Raw genomic sequence first — 17504 nt, 5'->3', positions numbered from 1 at the left:
TGCTTCTGCTGTTTTTTGTCTCTCCTCTTCCACACTGGCAAAACGTTTCCCTTTGAGGAATTTTTTCATTCGAGGGGAAAAAGAGTCACTTGGGGTGAGATCATGTGCATAGGGAAGATGGAATATGGGGGTCATGCTTGTTTTTGGTCAAAAACTGCTGAATATTCAGTGCGATGTGGGCAGGTGCGCTCATAAATAACCCATTATGAAATGGGCAAATACATTGAAAAAAATCTCCAAAAAAGAATTCACTGAAGCCGAACACAGACTCTAACAACAACATTAGCTGATGTACTGATGCCAATAGTTTCCTGGAACACTTACCTAGCGGGAAGAGCCTGTGCTACAAGGGGCCTGTCCTCCAAAAGATAATTCTGGTTTTTTTGCCCCCCCATATTATGAGTTCACTCTTCCCCTACATATTGCAATGTTGCCAGCTGTTTGCTCAGTGCTGCTGTTGCACTGCCTGCGAGGGATGTTCCGGCTCCCACCTGCTGCTGGAAGAGCATCTGGAAGGGCACAGACACTGTCTTTCCCTCTTAGCAATAAAGGAGTGAGATTCAAGGACCCACAGCCTTGTAGAATGGATAGTATGTTGGAGTTATTGGCTTGCCTCGTGTAATTAAAAGAGATGGTAGAAGTAAAGAGAATTCCTTCCTTCCTTCCCTCCTTCTTTTCCTTCCTTTCTTCCCTCCCTCCCTTCCTTCCTTCTTTCCTTTCTGAGTCAGAGTCTCACTTTGTTGACTAGGCTGGAGTGCAGTGGCATGCTGCTCATAGCCACTGCAACTTTGACCAGCTGGGCTCAGGCGATCCTTCCACCTCAGCCTTCCAAGTAGCTGGAACTACAGGCGTGTGCCACCATGTCCAGCTAATTTTTTTTGATTTATTATAGAGACGAGGTCTCACCATGTTGCTCAGGCTGGTCTTGAACCCACATATGAAGGCAATCCTCTAGCCTCTGCCTCCCAAAGTGCTGGGATTACAGGTGTGAGCCACTGAGCCTGGCTGTTTGCACTGTTTAATGTCCCTCTTGCAATGGTGTAAGTACCAGGTGTGCTTTACAGCTGGGCTGCCTGAGACAGGGACTGCTAGCCATGTGTGGCTATTTAAATTTAAATTAGGATGAAAACAGTGGTCCCATTTCTGATGCTCAACAGCCATGAGCTATTGTACTGGACAATGCAGATAGATAATATTTTCACCACTGCAGAAAGTCTCTGCCCTTCCAAATATCTCAAGAAATTATTCTGAACTCTAACAAGAGAAAGAGTCATCCATGCCCACTTAATGTTGACTTTGGGTAAAGTGTGTCAAGGTAAGCAGGGCTTAGCCTTAAATTCACCATTTGGACTGTGCTTTCCAGTCTTGCCTCTCTGGTTAGTCACTCCCAGAAGACATGGTAGACCCTGGCAGTGACAGGGCTTCCGGAATGGCAGTTATGGAGTCTAGAAGGTGGGGCCACCCACTAGGTGGGTGCTTCAGAGTCCCTAGGGGAGGGTTAATTGGAACTCCCATCCCCACCCCAGTTGGGCCATTCAGGAACTGGGTGACCTCTGGTGTGCCCTTCTCCTTTCCCAGCTTCCCCTTGACTGCAATGACACTATGAGCTCACAGCAGGGCTGCTCTGGCATAGGGCCTAATGGAGGGGCTTGTTCTCCATGGACATCGACTATGGTCAAGATCATGTAGTGAAAAGAGCCCAGGATTTGGATTCAGATGGGCTTTTTTGTCAAATCCTGCTCTGTCATTTGTGGCCTTGAGCACATTTTTCCTTATTGGTAAAAGGTAACAATGATAGGACACACCTCCTGAGCTTAGAGGATCAAATACAGTGACTGTAAAAGACCCAGCAAGCACCAGGCACACAGTAGGTGCGTCAACCCTCTGCCCCCAACTGCCCCAAAGACACAGCATGAGTCTAGTCTGTTGTTAATGCTGCAACACATTCATACCTCTGACATGTAAGTTTAAGGTCACCCTCAACAATGGGGAGGCTAGGAAGCTAATGTGTGTGGAAAGCGCATGATGCGTAGTAGGCGCTCAATAAAAGTTAGTTCCGGCTGGGCGCTGTGGCTCAAGCCTGTAATCCCAGCACTTTGGGAGGCTGAGGCGATGGGGTTGCCTGAGCCCACGGGTTCAAGAACAGCCTGGGCAACTTGGCGAGACCTCGTCTCTACAATAAATAAAAAAATTAGCCAGGTGTGGTAGTGCGCGCCTGTAGTTCCGGCTATTTGGAGGACTGAGGTGGAAGGATCGCCGGAGCCCAGCAGGTCAACGCTGGAGTGGCTGTGAGCATGCCACTGCACTCCAGCCTGGGCGACAGAGTGAGATTCCGACTCAAAAAAAAAAAAGTTAGTTCTTTCCTTCAGTTTCACTTACAGTCTCTGTGACCTTAACTACATCCGTCAGTGTGTTTGGAGCTCAGTGAAGCCTGCTTTACCAAGAGGAGGGTTAGGAGGATGAATGGAAAGGGTGTGTGGACATGCAGCTTTGGGAAAACTGTGAGGAAGTCTGCAGAGTAGCTATTTTTATTGTAGAACGTCGGTAACATCACTTGGGAGTTGTGCGGTTCTGTGTTTTGAGGTTATTACAGGGTTGGGCTGAAGCTTTACTTTTCCAAGCAGTGTTGATTGGAGTGAGGCCTTATACAATCATGGACTGGTTCACAGAAAAACCACACAGCTCTGCAGTAAACTATTTGGTGCTACTTTCTATGGACTCAGTGAGTGAACAAGAAGAATGTTTGCCCATGGGAAGATGCTTGCTCATAGGAGGTCATCCATGGGAGCCTGTAGGATTATGCTCAGTTAAAGGAGGGTGGTCACCATGCGAGGATGTGGTCCTATGGAAGGGTGCTCTCCTGGGGAAGAGTGGATACCATGGGAGGATGCTCTCCTATGGGAGGATGCTCTCCTATGGGAGGGTGCTCTCCTATGGGAGGGTACTCTCCTATGAAAAAATGGTTACCATGGGAGAATGCTTCCTATGGGAGAATGTTTATCCAAGGGAGAGGCTCTCCTATGGAAGATGCTCTTATCCTATAGGAGGATGCTCTCCTATGGGAGGATGCTCTCCTATGGGAGGGTGCTCTCCTATGGGAGGGTACTCTCCTATGAAAAAATGGTTACCATGGGAGAATGCTTCCTATGGGAGAATGTTTATCCAAGGGAGAGGCTCTCCTATGGAAGATGCTCTTATCCTATAGGAGGATGCTCTCCTATGGGAGGATGCTTTTCTGTGGGAGGATGTTCATCCACAGGAAGAGGCTGTCCTATGGTAGAATGCTCTCCTAGGGAAGGATGTTCTCCTGTGGGAGGATGCTCTCCTATGGAGGAGTGGTTACCATGGGAGGATGCTCTCCTGGGAGATGATGCTTTTCCTATGGGAAGAAGCTCTTCTATGGAGTGATGCTCTCAGATGGAGTGACGCTCTTCTGTGGGAAGATATTCTCCTATGGGATGATGCTCTCCTATGGAAGGATGCTCTCCTATGGGATGTTGCTCTTCTATGGAAGGATGCTTCCCTATGGGATGATGGTCTCCTGTGGGATGATGCTCTCTTGTGGGTTGGTGTTGCTTTCCATGGGAGAATGCTTTCTAGTTGGATGATGCTGTCCTATGGGATAATGCTCACCTGTGAGATGATAGTCTCCTATTGGAGGGTGGTCACCATGGGAAGATGCTGGCCCATGGGAAGATGTGCACTCAGAGCACATGCAGGCCCATGGGAGGATACTTTAGGCCACTGGGATACACAATTTTGAATTTGTGTAAGAACCAGGCAATTATTTCACCCCAAACTCTAGGAGATTATTATCTTTCTTTTTTCACAGGTATGAACTAGGAGTGCTTAAAGTAATGGATGAGAGGGAGAGACAAAGTTACATTTATTAAGTTCCTACTGTGTTCCAGTTTTACACTTGTGTGTTGTTAAAGTCTTCTAGCAGTCTGGTGAGGAAAGAGACCTTAGTTTCATTTTACAGGTGAGGAGGGAAAGAAGGGTCTCTTGCTTTGGTGTCCATTAGGACAGAATTCATGGGTCTAATAATTTAGATGGGAAAAACTCTTACATCCTAATTTTCACTGCCTATAATAGAAACTAAGCTTCCTTTTCGATTATGACTGCAGGCCACAAAGCAGAGTGGCATTAGTACTTCCTCAGACTTTGCCACCAAAGAATCTAGAGATTGTCATATCCCATTATAGTCACTGCATGGATCTTGCAGGAACGTTTGGTCATCATCACTGCTCTGAAATTATTGTGGCCAGTAGACTTGCCACTGGAGCTTTTTACTTAATATATCAGCAAAATAACATATATTACTTCCACAAATGTGTCTTTAAAAGCATTTTTGTAACTGTTTTTTTAAATACAGTTAGCTTCCTTTATAATTCTGTGTATTTCATGTTGTGGATTTAGAGAACATTCTGTTGATATGGGGGTCCATAGACTTTACCATACTGCCAAAGGAGGACAGGGCACAAAGATGAGCATTGCTAACACAGGGGGTCAGAAAGGTCAAAAGTATTGTCTAAGTTGGTGAAGTCAAGACTCGCATTCAGGTCTGGGCAACTGACTGCAAAAGCTGCAGAGAACCTAGGGCCAAAGGAAAATGACCAAGAGGACAGTCTGAGAGGGGCTGGACACCGGTCAAGCTCAATGACCAATGAAAATAAGACCAGGGCAGAGGATGAATTTAACCATTTAAACAACGTAAGCCATGGGGAGTATTCTCACAATGGAATACTACACAGAAATGAGAATGAATGAGCTTTAACTATATGTGATAACTCAGATGAATCTCATAAACCTAATGTTAAGTAGAAGAAACTGGACACCAAGGCATCCAGACCATATGATTCCACTTAGATGAAGTCCAAGAACTGGTAAAACCAAGCTATAGTGAGAGGAATAAAAGTAATGGTTGTCTACAAGGTGGGGGACTAACTGGAAGGGGACATGAGGAATCTTTCTGGGTCAATGGAATGTTCCATCCCTTGATTGGGTGGTAGCTTACCTGAATGTGTACATTTATCAAAACTCAAATAATACTTAAGTTGTATGCATTTCATGGTATGTGAATAATATCTCAGTGATGATAATAATAATAATTGCTATCTGTATCTTACTGATGAACCAGTGAGGATAGAGAGACATGAAATAAGATACTATTCTTACTGAAAAATCCTCTTGTCAAGACGGGAAAGGGAAATAAGCATACTTGACCAGCCCAATGGTTTCTTCAGGGGGAAGCCCTTATTCAAATTTCTCCAAATGGCAATCCACTTCATTCAGAATAAAACCAAGTCCTTACATTATCCCACAAGTAGAATGAATAAATAAATTGTGTCATAGTCACACTCTGGAACACTCTCCATCAATAAGAGTAAACTGCAAGTATACACTAAACAGGATTAAAGCTCACAAACATAAATTTGAGCAGGGGAATCTAGATATAAAAAAGAATACAAGCCGGGCTCGGTGGCTCAGCCTGTAATCCCGCGCCTTTGGGAGGCTGAAGTGAGTGGATTGCCTGAGCCCATGGGTTCGAGACCCGCCTGGGCAGCGAGACCTCATCTCTACAATAAATCAAAAAATCAGCCGGGTGTGGTAGCGCATGCCTACAATTCCGGCTACTCGGAAGGTTGAGGCAGAAGGATCGCCGGAGCCCAGCAGGTCGAGGCTGCGGTGGCCGGGAGCGGCCATTGCACTCCAGTCTGGGCGACAGAGTGAGACTCCAATTCAAAAAAAAAAAAAAAGAATGCAGTATATGATTCCATTTATATAAAGTATAGAACAGGCAAAATAAGCTACAGAGTTAGAAGTAAGAACAGTGGTTACTCTGGGGGGATGATGATGGCAGGGGACACTGGGGGCTTTCTGGGACATTAATCATGTTCTGTTTACTGATTTAGGTCCTGGTTGACTTGTGCACCTATAAATAATGGCCTAAGTCATGGAAACACTTAAGGGATTCTGAGTTACACAACTGTGATCTGTGTAAATAGCACTCCCTGCAGTTGTGCAACCCTACAGCTCTGCCTGAAAGCTGGCTGATCCTAAATCAAATTCGGTGCATGCCCCTGGCACACAGAGGGACTCTGATACTATTGCCACTTCCATGAGCCAACTCTGAGGCACCTTCCACATGTAGCAGTAGGACCACTGCCCCCACTTACTCAGGGTCCTGCACGGAGCCTCCCACACAGTGGAACCTCTCGGGTACAGTTTTCCAGTCTTTAGCCATTTTCACCATGGCGCCTGCATCCAGGACCCCATAGCCAAAGAGGTGATTAAACTCCAGGCCGACTCCATTCCTCCGCCACTGGTGGACCTCGTCATGAAGCTGGTTTCGTTTGGAGGTGAGCACAGTCAGATGCTGCATGTCTCGCCAGGTCAGACCCAAGCTGGATACAGGAGGCAGAGAACAGGAGGGCAGGGACAGGAGGTAGGGCAAGAGAGGGAGAGAGACACAAAGACTAAGATACAAAACACCCAGGACACAGACCCCTTGTAAGATTCTGGAACATATGTGAAACCCCAATTCCAGGGAGGGTGTCCATGCACTATTCAGAACCTTTATATATTTCTGTTAAAAAAATTCTTCTTTCCTTTTTTACTTAAACATATTTATTTCAAAAGAGCATTCTAACACACACACACACAGGAGTAGCTAAAATGAAAAGACTGATAATATTAAGTGTTGATGAAGCTGTGGAGCAACTGGAACTTGTGTATGTTGCTGATAAGTGTGCAAATTTTTGCAAACACTTTGGAAAACTGTTTGGTTGTATCTTCTAAGATTGTCCATATGCCTAAGCTATGGTCCAGAAATTCCTTTTCTAGGTATGTACCTGACAAAATGCACATATATTCATCAGAAATACTCTAGAATGCTCATAGTCCCAAACTGTGGAATCCCCAAATGCCTATTTTCAGTAGAATGAATAAACCAACTTATGGAATGTGGGATACTTTACACCAATGAGAGTGAATGAACTACAGAGATTCTAAACAAGATGGAACAATCTCACAAATACAACATTGACCTCAAGAAGCCAGACAGAAAAGAGAATGGACTGTAGGGTTCCATTAGTTTAAACTCTAAAAACAAGAACTACAAATCTGTGCTGTTGGAAGTCAGATTATTGGTTAGTCTTGGGGGATAGTGACTGGAAAGGGACATGGAGAAACTCCTGGGTGCTGGCCTTGCTGTTTCTTGATCTGGGTGTGGCTGCATGGGTTTGCTCCATTTTTGAAAATGAAGCTATCAGTTCTTCAGGGGTAGAGAAAATATCTTTAGCATTTTTGTATCCTCAGTGTCCAGGACAGTCTTTAGTACACTGTTTGATCTGTAAATCAACTGGTCTGCTTACAAATGCTCTTGCTTTTGAAATTAGTGTCTATAACTACTCATTATCTGTGTTTTTCAAGCTGTAAGTCATGACTTGTTTGTAGGCTAGGAAATCAACTTATTGCATAGATGATCTAACTAGGTGGTACATTAAAATCTTCTCATAGGAGCATTTAAAATACCACTGCTTGAGCCTCATCCCAGGGCAAGTCGATCAGAACCTCTGGGGGTGAGACCCAGGCATTGGAAATTATTAACACCTCCAATATCATTCCAGTAGTCAGCGAAGGCTGAGAACTAATGATTTAATGGGTGGGACTATCATTAATAAACGAATTAAATAGAACAGAAAAAAATAACAGTGTGCACTGCACGTACTATAGGAAATTTTTTTCCTTGGTGTGTGTGTGTGTGTGTGTGTGTGTGTGTGTGTGTGTGTGTGTGTGTGAAAATGAGGATTCTGCTCAAAAGGTTGGCAAAACCCTGGACTACAATTCTCTTCAGAAGTCAAACAATTCAAAGGACTAGGAACAATGTAACTCATTTGATAAAACCTCAGTGCATTCCAAGTTCATTGGTTTGAAGATGTGAATCAGAGTCAAATGTTCTAATGATTTATATGCTCTCAAAATGCAGACATTTGTCTATTACGAAGAAAGTTCCAAGGAAGGTCAATGCTTATCTGAGGAGATTCAGAACATATCTTGGACATATGGTCCCCTAGGCCCTGAAAAAACGCTGTGGAAGTTCCTAGAGTTGATTATGGCTAAAAACTCAGTGTTTTGCTGGAATGGAATTCTGAATTTATTAATTCCAGAAGTGTTGACAAATGAGGATCTGAATGACCCAAGGGCTGGATAGTTGGTGTCTCATTTCTTATCTTTGTCATGAAAATGTGCTATGTTTCCTGATGCTTGGAGTGGGACTCCTTCAAATGTTTTTCCACAGATTTATTCTCATGAGATCCGAGAGAGGGGGAAGGGAGGGTACAGGAAGGGATAGGAGAGAGGGGAGGGGAGGGAGGAGAGAGAGAGGAGGGAGGGAGACCAGAAGAGAGGGGGGAGGGGGAGGGAGAGGAGGGTAAGGAGTAGAGACACACACAGAGAGAGAGAGAGAGAGAGAGAGAGAGAGAGAGAGAGAGAGAGAGAGAGAGAGAATGTGTCAGAACAAGGAATCTCACTTCTGAGATAAGTCAGAGCATAGTCCACACTCCAGTGTAAATGAGTTTGTACCCTGTTTGACCAGCTATTTGCTTATTTCTGGAAAATAAAATCATATTCTTCCTTATTTCTCCTTCTAAGCAACTTCAGAACTGACGAGAATACATTCTTCTGTAAAATAGGTATTTCCTTAACCTGCTTTAAGCTTTAATCCCACCATAGCAGATCAAGGATCACAGGTGACAGTTATTAAATCATAACAAAGAAATCTAGTGTATCTGCAATATAAAGATCACTGTGTTGGAGGTTGTAGGACAAGGAGCGTGACACATTCTTCCCCATCCTCAAATGTTTCACATAATCCTTGGGAAAATAAAATGATGATACGTGAAAAGGTTCGCACGGTGAAGTGATTCCATGGGTGTCTACTGAGCATCCACCACTTTCAGGCACGGCCCTGACTCTTGGCATGTCATAGGGTGGTGTCTGCCCTCACAGAGCCTGCGGCCTAGGGGACTAGACTAGATGGATAACTCAATATTGAGAAAGCGAAGGCTGTCCCTTTAGCTCGGGATGCTGAGGGAGACATCACTGGAGCCCTGCGTCAGTCAGAGATTCTCACTGTGGTCCTCACACCCTTGTGTCAGAACCATTTGGTCACTGGTGACATCTTTAGGTCCTCAGCTCTCCTGAATCAGTATCTTGGAGTTGTGAGCCTGAGAATCTACATTTAAGTCAAACGATTCTTCTGCACACTGATGTTTGAGAACATTGGTTTAAGATGGTGGTTCTCAACCTTTTCTGTCCATGTGAAGCATCTGGGGATAGTTTTAAAATAAGTAATGATGTCAGGGCTCAGAGGTTTTGATTCCTTGCATGCAGCCAACCATCTGGTGTTTTCAAAGTGCAGTCTAGCTTGAGCAAACCTGGCCCAGGGGCGCGCTTCCTAACTTCCTGGACAACGCTAGGAGAACTTGGGGGCACTTGTGAAAAATATTGCTTTCTAGGCACTGCCCTGGAGATTCTGACTGTGGATCTGGGGTGGGCTTGGGTATCTGTGTTTTTAACAAGCACTCCAGAGATTCTGATCATCGGAAAATTTGAGAAACTCTGGTCCAGGGGTCAGCAGAGGTCTCTGAGGAAGTGTCTAACCATGAACCTGACTTCTAACCGCATAGACGAGTTTTTCCTGCTTGCAAGAAAACGTTCTCTTTCGGAGTATAGTACTTCTATTTACATAATCAAGTTCCCCTGAACCCAATTAACATTTTCCTCCTAATTATCAAGGCAGCAAAGGGAATTTAAGGAGAGCATATGCATCCTTAGCAAAATTGAAAACTGAAATGTTTGAAAGATGTTGCAGTTTTAAGGGTAGAGGAATGACTTCTACTAACATCTGGTAAATTTGGAAGCCAACAAGAGTATTTTAATCCCTTTATTTATCGGATCTGATCTTTAGCTGAACAATGCAAAGTGTGTGAACCTGAGCACATTTTTTTTTATTTCTCTGGGTCTTGTTTTCTTCATCCACAAGAGACGTTTGGAATAGTAAAAGACCTATTTGTTTTCTTCCATCTTTAAAATTCAGAGTCTATTCTCTAAACTCTGACAAGGTTAAAAAATAATTTCAAAGGTCTGAATTATTTCCCATCTAAGAAAAACAATGAATTCATGAGTCAAGCTTCTGTTCTTTCCACAGTCTTTGTTTTTCCACCTTCTATTAAATGTGAAGGAAAATTCAGTTTACCTGACACCTGGTGTGGTTGTGGTGTGGAGAATCTCATCTCAAAGTAAGTGAAAACTGATTTTGCACATCATGTTTGAGGAAGAGTGAATTCACTCACTGAGGCCCATTGGCATGAACAGAATGAGTGGGGAGACCCTCAGCCAAGGTGGTGGCAGGGCATCTTCTAACGGCCACTAGTGAGGCTAAGAAAAGATCCCAGCATTACAGCCCAGACACCCTGAGATTTAAATCCAACTGTGTGAACTTGAATTTATCTTAACAACCCAAACTCCTCACAGGCTCATTGCAAAGTATAAATGTAGATCATGTATATAAAGGGCCTAGAACATTGCTGGGCACTGAGTAAAGCATTCATTATTAATGCTATTTTATTTTATTGTAGAGACCAGGTCTTTCCAAGTTGCTCAGGCTGGTCTTGAATCTCTGAACTCAGGCAATCCTCTTACCTCTGCCTCCTAAAGTGCTGGAATTACAGGTGTGAGCCACCATACCCAGCAAGCATTTATTAATATTAATAATAAAATAGGTCTCACATATTAGAAATTGAAGTAAATTAGAAGCGAATAGACAATATTTCTCAAGCAAAATAATGGTTACAGTATTTCAAAGTATGCAAATAAGTGTTTTTCAATTTTAAGGCATAGTCAGCTTTAAAATCACTGCACATCCAATAAAAAATATAATATTTCTGAAACAGAGCTAATATATTACAGGAAGTCATTTGAACCTTATTGCTAATCTAATTTTATATTTTGCAGATGAGACACTAGAGATCCATAAGAAGGTGAGTAATTGTCCATTTAGATGCTGAAAGACATTGTCAGTTGTCTTTCCTGCCATATCTAGCCTTCCTCCTTCCGTATTAAGAAAACCTTAATTTTATTCAGAACAGCAATGTGCTTAACTATAAAACTACATTTCCCAGCCTGTTTTGCAGTGTGGTATGGTCTTGTGACAGTTCTGGTCAATGAGAAATAAGCAGAAGCCACTGGGTGGAACTTTTGAGAAACCCTTTAAACATGGCTGACTCAGCTGGTGGAATTTTTCTTTGTCCTTTGCCCCTTTTCCTGTCTGGAATGTAAACACAATGGCTGGAGCTCGAGCACATTCAGAGACCATGAAATTGGCAGAGCAGAAAACTGGAGAAGCTGGATTCTTTGATTCACAGTGGCATGCCCAACCACTCTAGGTTCCTTATCTTGGTATTATCTTTCACGTCAGGAAAAGAAAAAAAAAACACCCTTGTCAGGTTAGTTGTTGTTATTTGCAGACAAATTCAATCTTGACCTAATACTAACATCTACTCAGAGACAGAGTCCAGTTATCCACACTCTGCACTACATCACCTTGAGTCTTAGGCTCACAGAGCCCCTGTCTTATCGGTCATCCACACACCCCAGTTCACAGACCAGTGACAGGTCACCTGCTTACATATTTCCAGGGCCATTCATCCCTAGAGATTTGTAGTCCATGAATCTTGAGTGGGCCTTGGGAATGTAGCTTTTTGAAAACTCTCCCCAGTGTACTCAACTTTAATAGTTATGAGAAAAATGCAAATTAAAACTATAATGCAATTCCACTGCATACTTATAAGAATGGCTAAAACATAGACAACTAATGATGTTGAATTTTGGCAAGAACATGGGGCATCTGTAATTCTCATATACTGCTCCAGGTAAGATCAATGGGCACACCCACTTTGGAAAACCATTTGGCAGAGTCTACTAGATACAGAAATGCATCAGAATGTTCACCAAAAGACATGTACAAAAATGTTCTTAGCAACATCATTTGCAATAGCCCCAGAGTAGAAACCATCTAAATATCTATTTATACAATGAATAACCTATAACAACACACAACAACATGGAAGAATCTCTCAGACAGAATGTTAAGCAAAAGGGTAATAATGGTCTGTTTCTTGATTTGAGTGCTGGTTGCATGGGTCTGTTCATTGTTCTAAAATTTCATGGCGCTAGAGTAATGATTTTCTTCATGTATGCTATACTTCAATAAAGAGTTTACATAATAGATTCCTCCCCTGGAAGGTCAGTTTTGGAAATATTATTCTAGTCGAACGTGTGGGTCATTTTATTCTGGATGACTCTCTTGAGCCCCAAATTTGTCTCCTTATGGCATCTACCTCTCAAGCCTAGCTCAGCCCTGGAGAACCACACAGAAAACTCTAGGTCATATGAGAGAAATCTAAACATTTGAAGGTTGCGGTCACCCATACTAAAGAAATTCTTTGAACTTTCTCAACATTTGTCACATTGGGAGATGTGAGCAATACTCCCTGGTACTCAAGTAGGCATTTTCAAGCATTTGACAGAAAATCACTTTACAAGATTAAAAAAGTAACGGCATCAGGAGAGAGAAGGGGATTCCTTTTTCTCCCCTGGAGTCATGGTGGAAGGGTGGACCTTATTCTTTCTCTCTTTCAAGATCCTGATGGGCATACGTTTAGATAATTTGTTGTCATACACATCATTGAGGATACTTTGTCGCCTTATGTCAAGATAAGCGAGCAATGAGCTGGAGGACTGTTCTATGGAAAGCCTTTCACTCCTCCATCTGGGCTGTTTCTTGGGGTATTTCTTCCTGACTCACAGTTTTCACTTTTGGCTATTGGAGCACTTTGCTTACAGGGGAAGAAAGCCAGAGGCATCTTGGAGTTGATGTCCCCAGGGTGGCTTTCACTCAGTGACTGACTTGCACAAGAATGAGAAGGCCCATCTCCCTGGCCTGGAGGTAGAACACACTCCGCGGCATATCTTGGGATTAGGCTGGGGCCAGAATGTCTCCTGAACCTGGGCCATTGCTTGAATTCTTCCCATCCCTAACTTCCTCCCTCCACTTCTTGCTGGTCTTTCCTGGGAGTGCTTTCTTATTTAATCACTTGCCCTAAATCTCATCTCAGGGTCTGCTTCCAACCTCAGGCAGTTGGTGTTCTGAAGAACTTTAGGGCTAGCTCCTGTGAGGTATCAAGTTTTTCCCTCTTTATGGCGATAGAGAGCATTGAATTCATGACCATTGCTCCAGGACAAAGTGTGCCTCTGGGATGACTGCATTCTTTTCAGCAGGATATCCACACATGTGTGCTGGAAGAATGAGGAAGTCGAGGTACAGCCATGAATCTCTGCAGGGATCCAGCAACTTCACTCTATTACTTTGACCTAGTAAGATTGTCCCTTGGTATGTCTATGCACCCTAGCAGGACTTTTTGTTGCCAAAATCTCAGGAGACTGTGAGTCAAGTTCTGCCCCCTGAAGTTGAAAGGGGAACTAGAAACCCTCTTGGTTTTTGGAGCACCCTTGCTCCCTGTCCCTGTGAACCTCAGCAGGTGGCAGCAGGCTCTCCTGCTTGTCTGCTCACAGCTGGAGAGAGCAAAGCCAGCTTAGACTCCAGGGTCCATTCAGATGCATGGTTTCATCTTCAGTATTGTTTTCCCCCTTATGAAGGAAAGAGTGGCATTCCCAAAGGGGGAAGAATAAACATTATCAGCTAAAGTCTACCTAGAAGGGCAGGCTTTAAAAAAAAAAAACTTTCTCTGCATCTAAAATCTATGGAGAGATTCTGAGACATGTCAAGTCCAGACAACCCAAGGGCACTCTTATTTAGTGGGGGAGACAGGGAAACTGAGCTTTAGGGGACTTCACAAAGAGAAAAACCTCACTTTCAGTGTTTGTGAGAGCCAGGGTTTTCATTAAAATCATGTATAAACCACAGAAATTCTTCCTCTTCCTCTGCCTGTAGGATTCTCAAGAGAGTTTGTTATTTTGCGGAACAAAGTATCAGGGAAAATTAAAGGCACTTAATGTTAAAAACCCAAGACCCTTCCTCAACCCAAGTGAAAAGATAGTCATAGATGAGGGTTGAGGACAATGCTGACCACTGGACAGCACTTGGGGTGGGGAGTGAAGCTTCTAGGGGGACGAAACATCATCTCATGTGTTTGTCTGCTCCACTCTTCTCCCTTTCTGCCCGAGCAACTTGGAAGATAAGAGAGGCCGAAACCCCCTTCTACTTGGGAGCAGCTGGCATACTCTTCATCCCCTTCAAGACCAAATGCACATCACTTGCGAATACATTTTGGTTTCGGTGCTTAGTAGTGCTGTGGTCTCTGTGCTTAATCGTTAAGCTTTGACCAGTATCTGTTTCTTGATGTCCTAAAGTTTCCACCTGACTTTTACTAGAAGAATCAAAATTTAGACTGACCCAAAGAGGGGAATCACTCCCAATTTGGGGTCTTATCTGTAAAAGGAGGGTAATGCCCTTTTTTCTGTGAAGGCAGAAGATTGAACTAGATCAACTTTCAAAGTTCCTTCCTATTCTAGGAACCAACTCTTGCCTCTTTTGCAAATCAGAGAGTTGCGAGAGAGGCTGGGTGTGGTGGTTCATGCGTGTAATTCCAGCATTTTGGGATGCTGAGGCAGGAGGATTGCTTGATCCCAGGAGTTCAAGATCAGCCTGGGCAACATAGAAAGACCTCTTCTCTACAAAAAGTCTAAAAATTAGCCAGTCATGGTGGCACGTGCCTGTAGTCTCAGTTACTTGGGCTGAAGGATTGCCTGAGCTCAGGGGGTCGAGGCTGTGATGAGCCATGATCATGCAACCGCACGTCAGCCTGGGCAACAGAGTGAGACCTAGACTCAGAGAAGCAGGGCTGCCTAGAGATTGATGCTGGAAACACTGATTGCCTAGCAACTGCTGACAGGGATGGAGACCTCGATTCCACTTCCCCAGAACCTGAATCTAACTTCTCACAAGTTGCTGGGTACTGTTTTCTCTGGGAACTCCTGGCACAGCTGTCATCTATACTCATACCATGCACGTGGTGTCTGATGCCCATGTGTCCACTCCTTAAACATAAGTGCAGACTCTTACTAGGAGAAGACAGAGTACAGGTGGGCAGGTAACTGCTGCCCAATCCAAGGTGAGTCCAGTAGTAGCAATATGTGGCCTCTCTGTGAGATGGTGACATCACAGGGAAGGGTCTCCTCTTACCTGCAGCTTGGATGGTTTCCCAGCAAGCCTCATTGTTGTCTATACTGTATGACTCTGCCTACCTCGTCTCAGTGTGGGTGAGTGAATAGTGAATTTTAATAATTTAATAATAGTGCTTAGTGAATTTAATAATTTAATAACAGTGAAAATTAAATAGTGAATTTACCTCATGAATGAACAAATCTTGAGTGGGAGCTCTCTGCTTGCCATGTGTTCTGAAATACTATGTAAGTACTCAGCTTGGCAATTTGATGTTTCTTCTTGTATCTGATTGTATGGAAGACCCAGAGGATAAAGGGGTGAATTTCATGAAGAAGTATCTGTGCACCCCCACTGGGTATCTGAGTAAGTTGCTTATACATGCTGTTGGATGTTGAGCTCTCTCAGGGATGTGGTTTTATGGTGTGTGTGTGTGTGTGTGTGTGTGTGTGTGTGTGTGTGTGTGTCCTTCAGGGCCCAAGCAGAGGTCATCTTAAATGCCCAGCAGAGTTCATTGGCCCTGACTATTCACAGTTCTCACATCCACTTTTGCCTCCATGGACATCTGGTAAATGGGCAGAGAGACATGTGTTAGTCCACCCTGCAGAGCCCGGCCTGGGCCCAGAGCTGGAAACATACTTAGCCTCCAAAGCCAGTGCGAACACGCCGGCGGCCTCAGGAGCAGCCGCGGATGTCCCAGAATGCCTCAGAGTACAGTTGCCATACAAATCTGTGGTCGCCTGGAAGGGAAGGTATTGAGGAATGAATGAATGAATCACATGATTTGACCCCCCTAAACAGTATGCAGCAGGGGATAATCTATTTATTTTCTTTAACTGAAGCCTTGTGTTTTTTTTTTTTTGAGTCGGAGTCTTACTCTGTTGCTCAGGCTGGAGTGTAGTGGCATGCTCACGGACACTGCAGCCTCGACCTATGGGGTTCAGGTGATCCTTCTGCCTCAGCCTTCTAAGTAGCTGGAACCACAGGCATGTGCTGCTCTGCCTGGCTAATTTTTTGATTTATTGTAGAGATGAGCTCTTGCCATGTTGCTCAGGCTGGTCTCGAACCTCTGAGCTCAGGTGATCCTCTCGCCTCTGCCTCCCAAAGTGCTGAGATTACAGACTTGAGCCACTGCACCCGGCCTATGCCTTGTTCTGAAGAATATTAAGATGAGGCCAAGGACAAGCTTAGCGTCCATATATGTATCTCTTTTGCCATACATTTTATCTGAGCCTTCTAGTGGCTCAGATAAAAACAAACATATAATCAGTTATAGTTACAGTGTCCACAAGATAAGTCAATTGTTCAAAGAAACATAGACTAGAGAGATGCTTATTTTCTGAATACTAAAAGGAAGTTGTAGGAAGTGGAATGTGATAAGTCAATAACACTATCACAATTTTGCACTGGGACTGGCTCTTGGAAAGGCCAAGGGCAATTACATCAGCATTTTCCCCCCCTCATACAAGAAAGGGTGGCATTCCCCAAGAGGGAGGAATAAATATGCTCAGCTAAAATCTACCTAGAAGGGCAGGTTGTTGAAAAGATATTTCTGTATGCCTAAAATCCATGGAGAGATTCTGAGACACGTTGAGTCAATACAACCCAATAAGTACATATCACTTCTACAACTTATTTAGGGGGAAGACTGTTACACTGACTTTTTTAACCCTTTACCCATTTAGGAAAAAAAAAGTGCAGCATTCATTTAGTTTTACAAAAACTTGTTCTTTGAGGCTGAAGCAAATATGACTTATTTAAAGGTGAAAATAAAATATAAAAGCTGTTCTCGAAGTTATTTCTAAACAGAACTTGTCTCTAATCCTAGCAGGAATTACTAAAAGAAAAAGAGAGAAAGAATTACTATATTCTGCAATGCTCTTCCATTTTATTGTATTTCATCTGGGGTAAACGCTGCTGCCGTAAGCACCAACAGTGAGTATCCTCAGGTTAAATGGGAAAAGGTTAAAGGATTTTCACAAAGAGAAAATCCTCATTTTCAATATCTGTAAGAGCCAGGGCTTTCATTAAAATCACGTATAAACTGCACAAATTTTCCTCTTCTTCTGTCTGTAGAGCCTATTATTTTGAGGAACAAAGTGTCAGAAAGGTTTCAAGGCATCTACTGAGAAGCATTATACGATTCAGTGGAAACTCAAAACCCTTCCCCAGCCCAAGTAGAAAGAGAGTCACAGATGAGGGCTGATGACAATGTCACATCATTGGGAGGCCCTTGTGGGGGGGGGAGGGAGTGAAG

The 17504-nt window shown here is 43.6% G+C and overlaps 1 protein-coding gene across 1 annotated transcript in view; it reads right to left on the bottom strand.

Moving 5' to 3' along the window:
• Positions 1-17504, bottom strand: part of PCSK2 (proprotein convertase subtilisin/kexin type 2) — a gene marked incomplete at its 5' end in the record, with an annotated part of 52670 nt that overhangs the window by 9463 nt on the left and 25703 nt on the right. The window contains 2 exons of the mRNA XM_008054074.1: positions 6180-6407; positions 15887-15987. Coding sequence (XP_008052265.1) covers positions 6180-6407; positions 15887-15987 — 329 coding nt within the window. The remainder of the gene's footprint in view (positions 1-6179; positions 6408-15886; positions 15988-17504) is intronic.

The sequence above is a fragment of the Carlito syrichta genome, unplaced genomic scaffold (genome assembly GCF_000164805.1).
Source record: "Carlito syrichta isolate Samal-C Ts95f unplaced genomic scaffold, Tarsius_syrichta-2.0.1 Scaffold289006, whole genome shotgun sequence".
Classification (NCBI taxonomy): Eukaryota; Metazoa; Chordata; class Mammalia; order Primates; family Tarsiidae; genus Carlito; species Carlito syrichta.
Note: the sequence above shows the minus strand (reverse complement) of the source record. Positions and strands in the feature narration are given on the sequence as shown.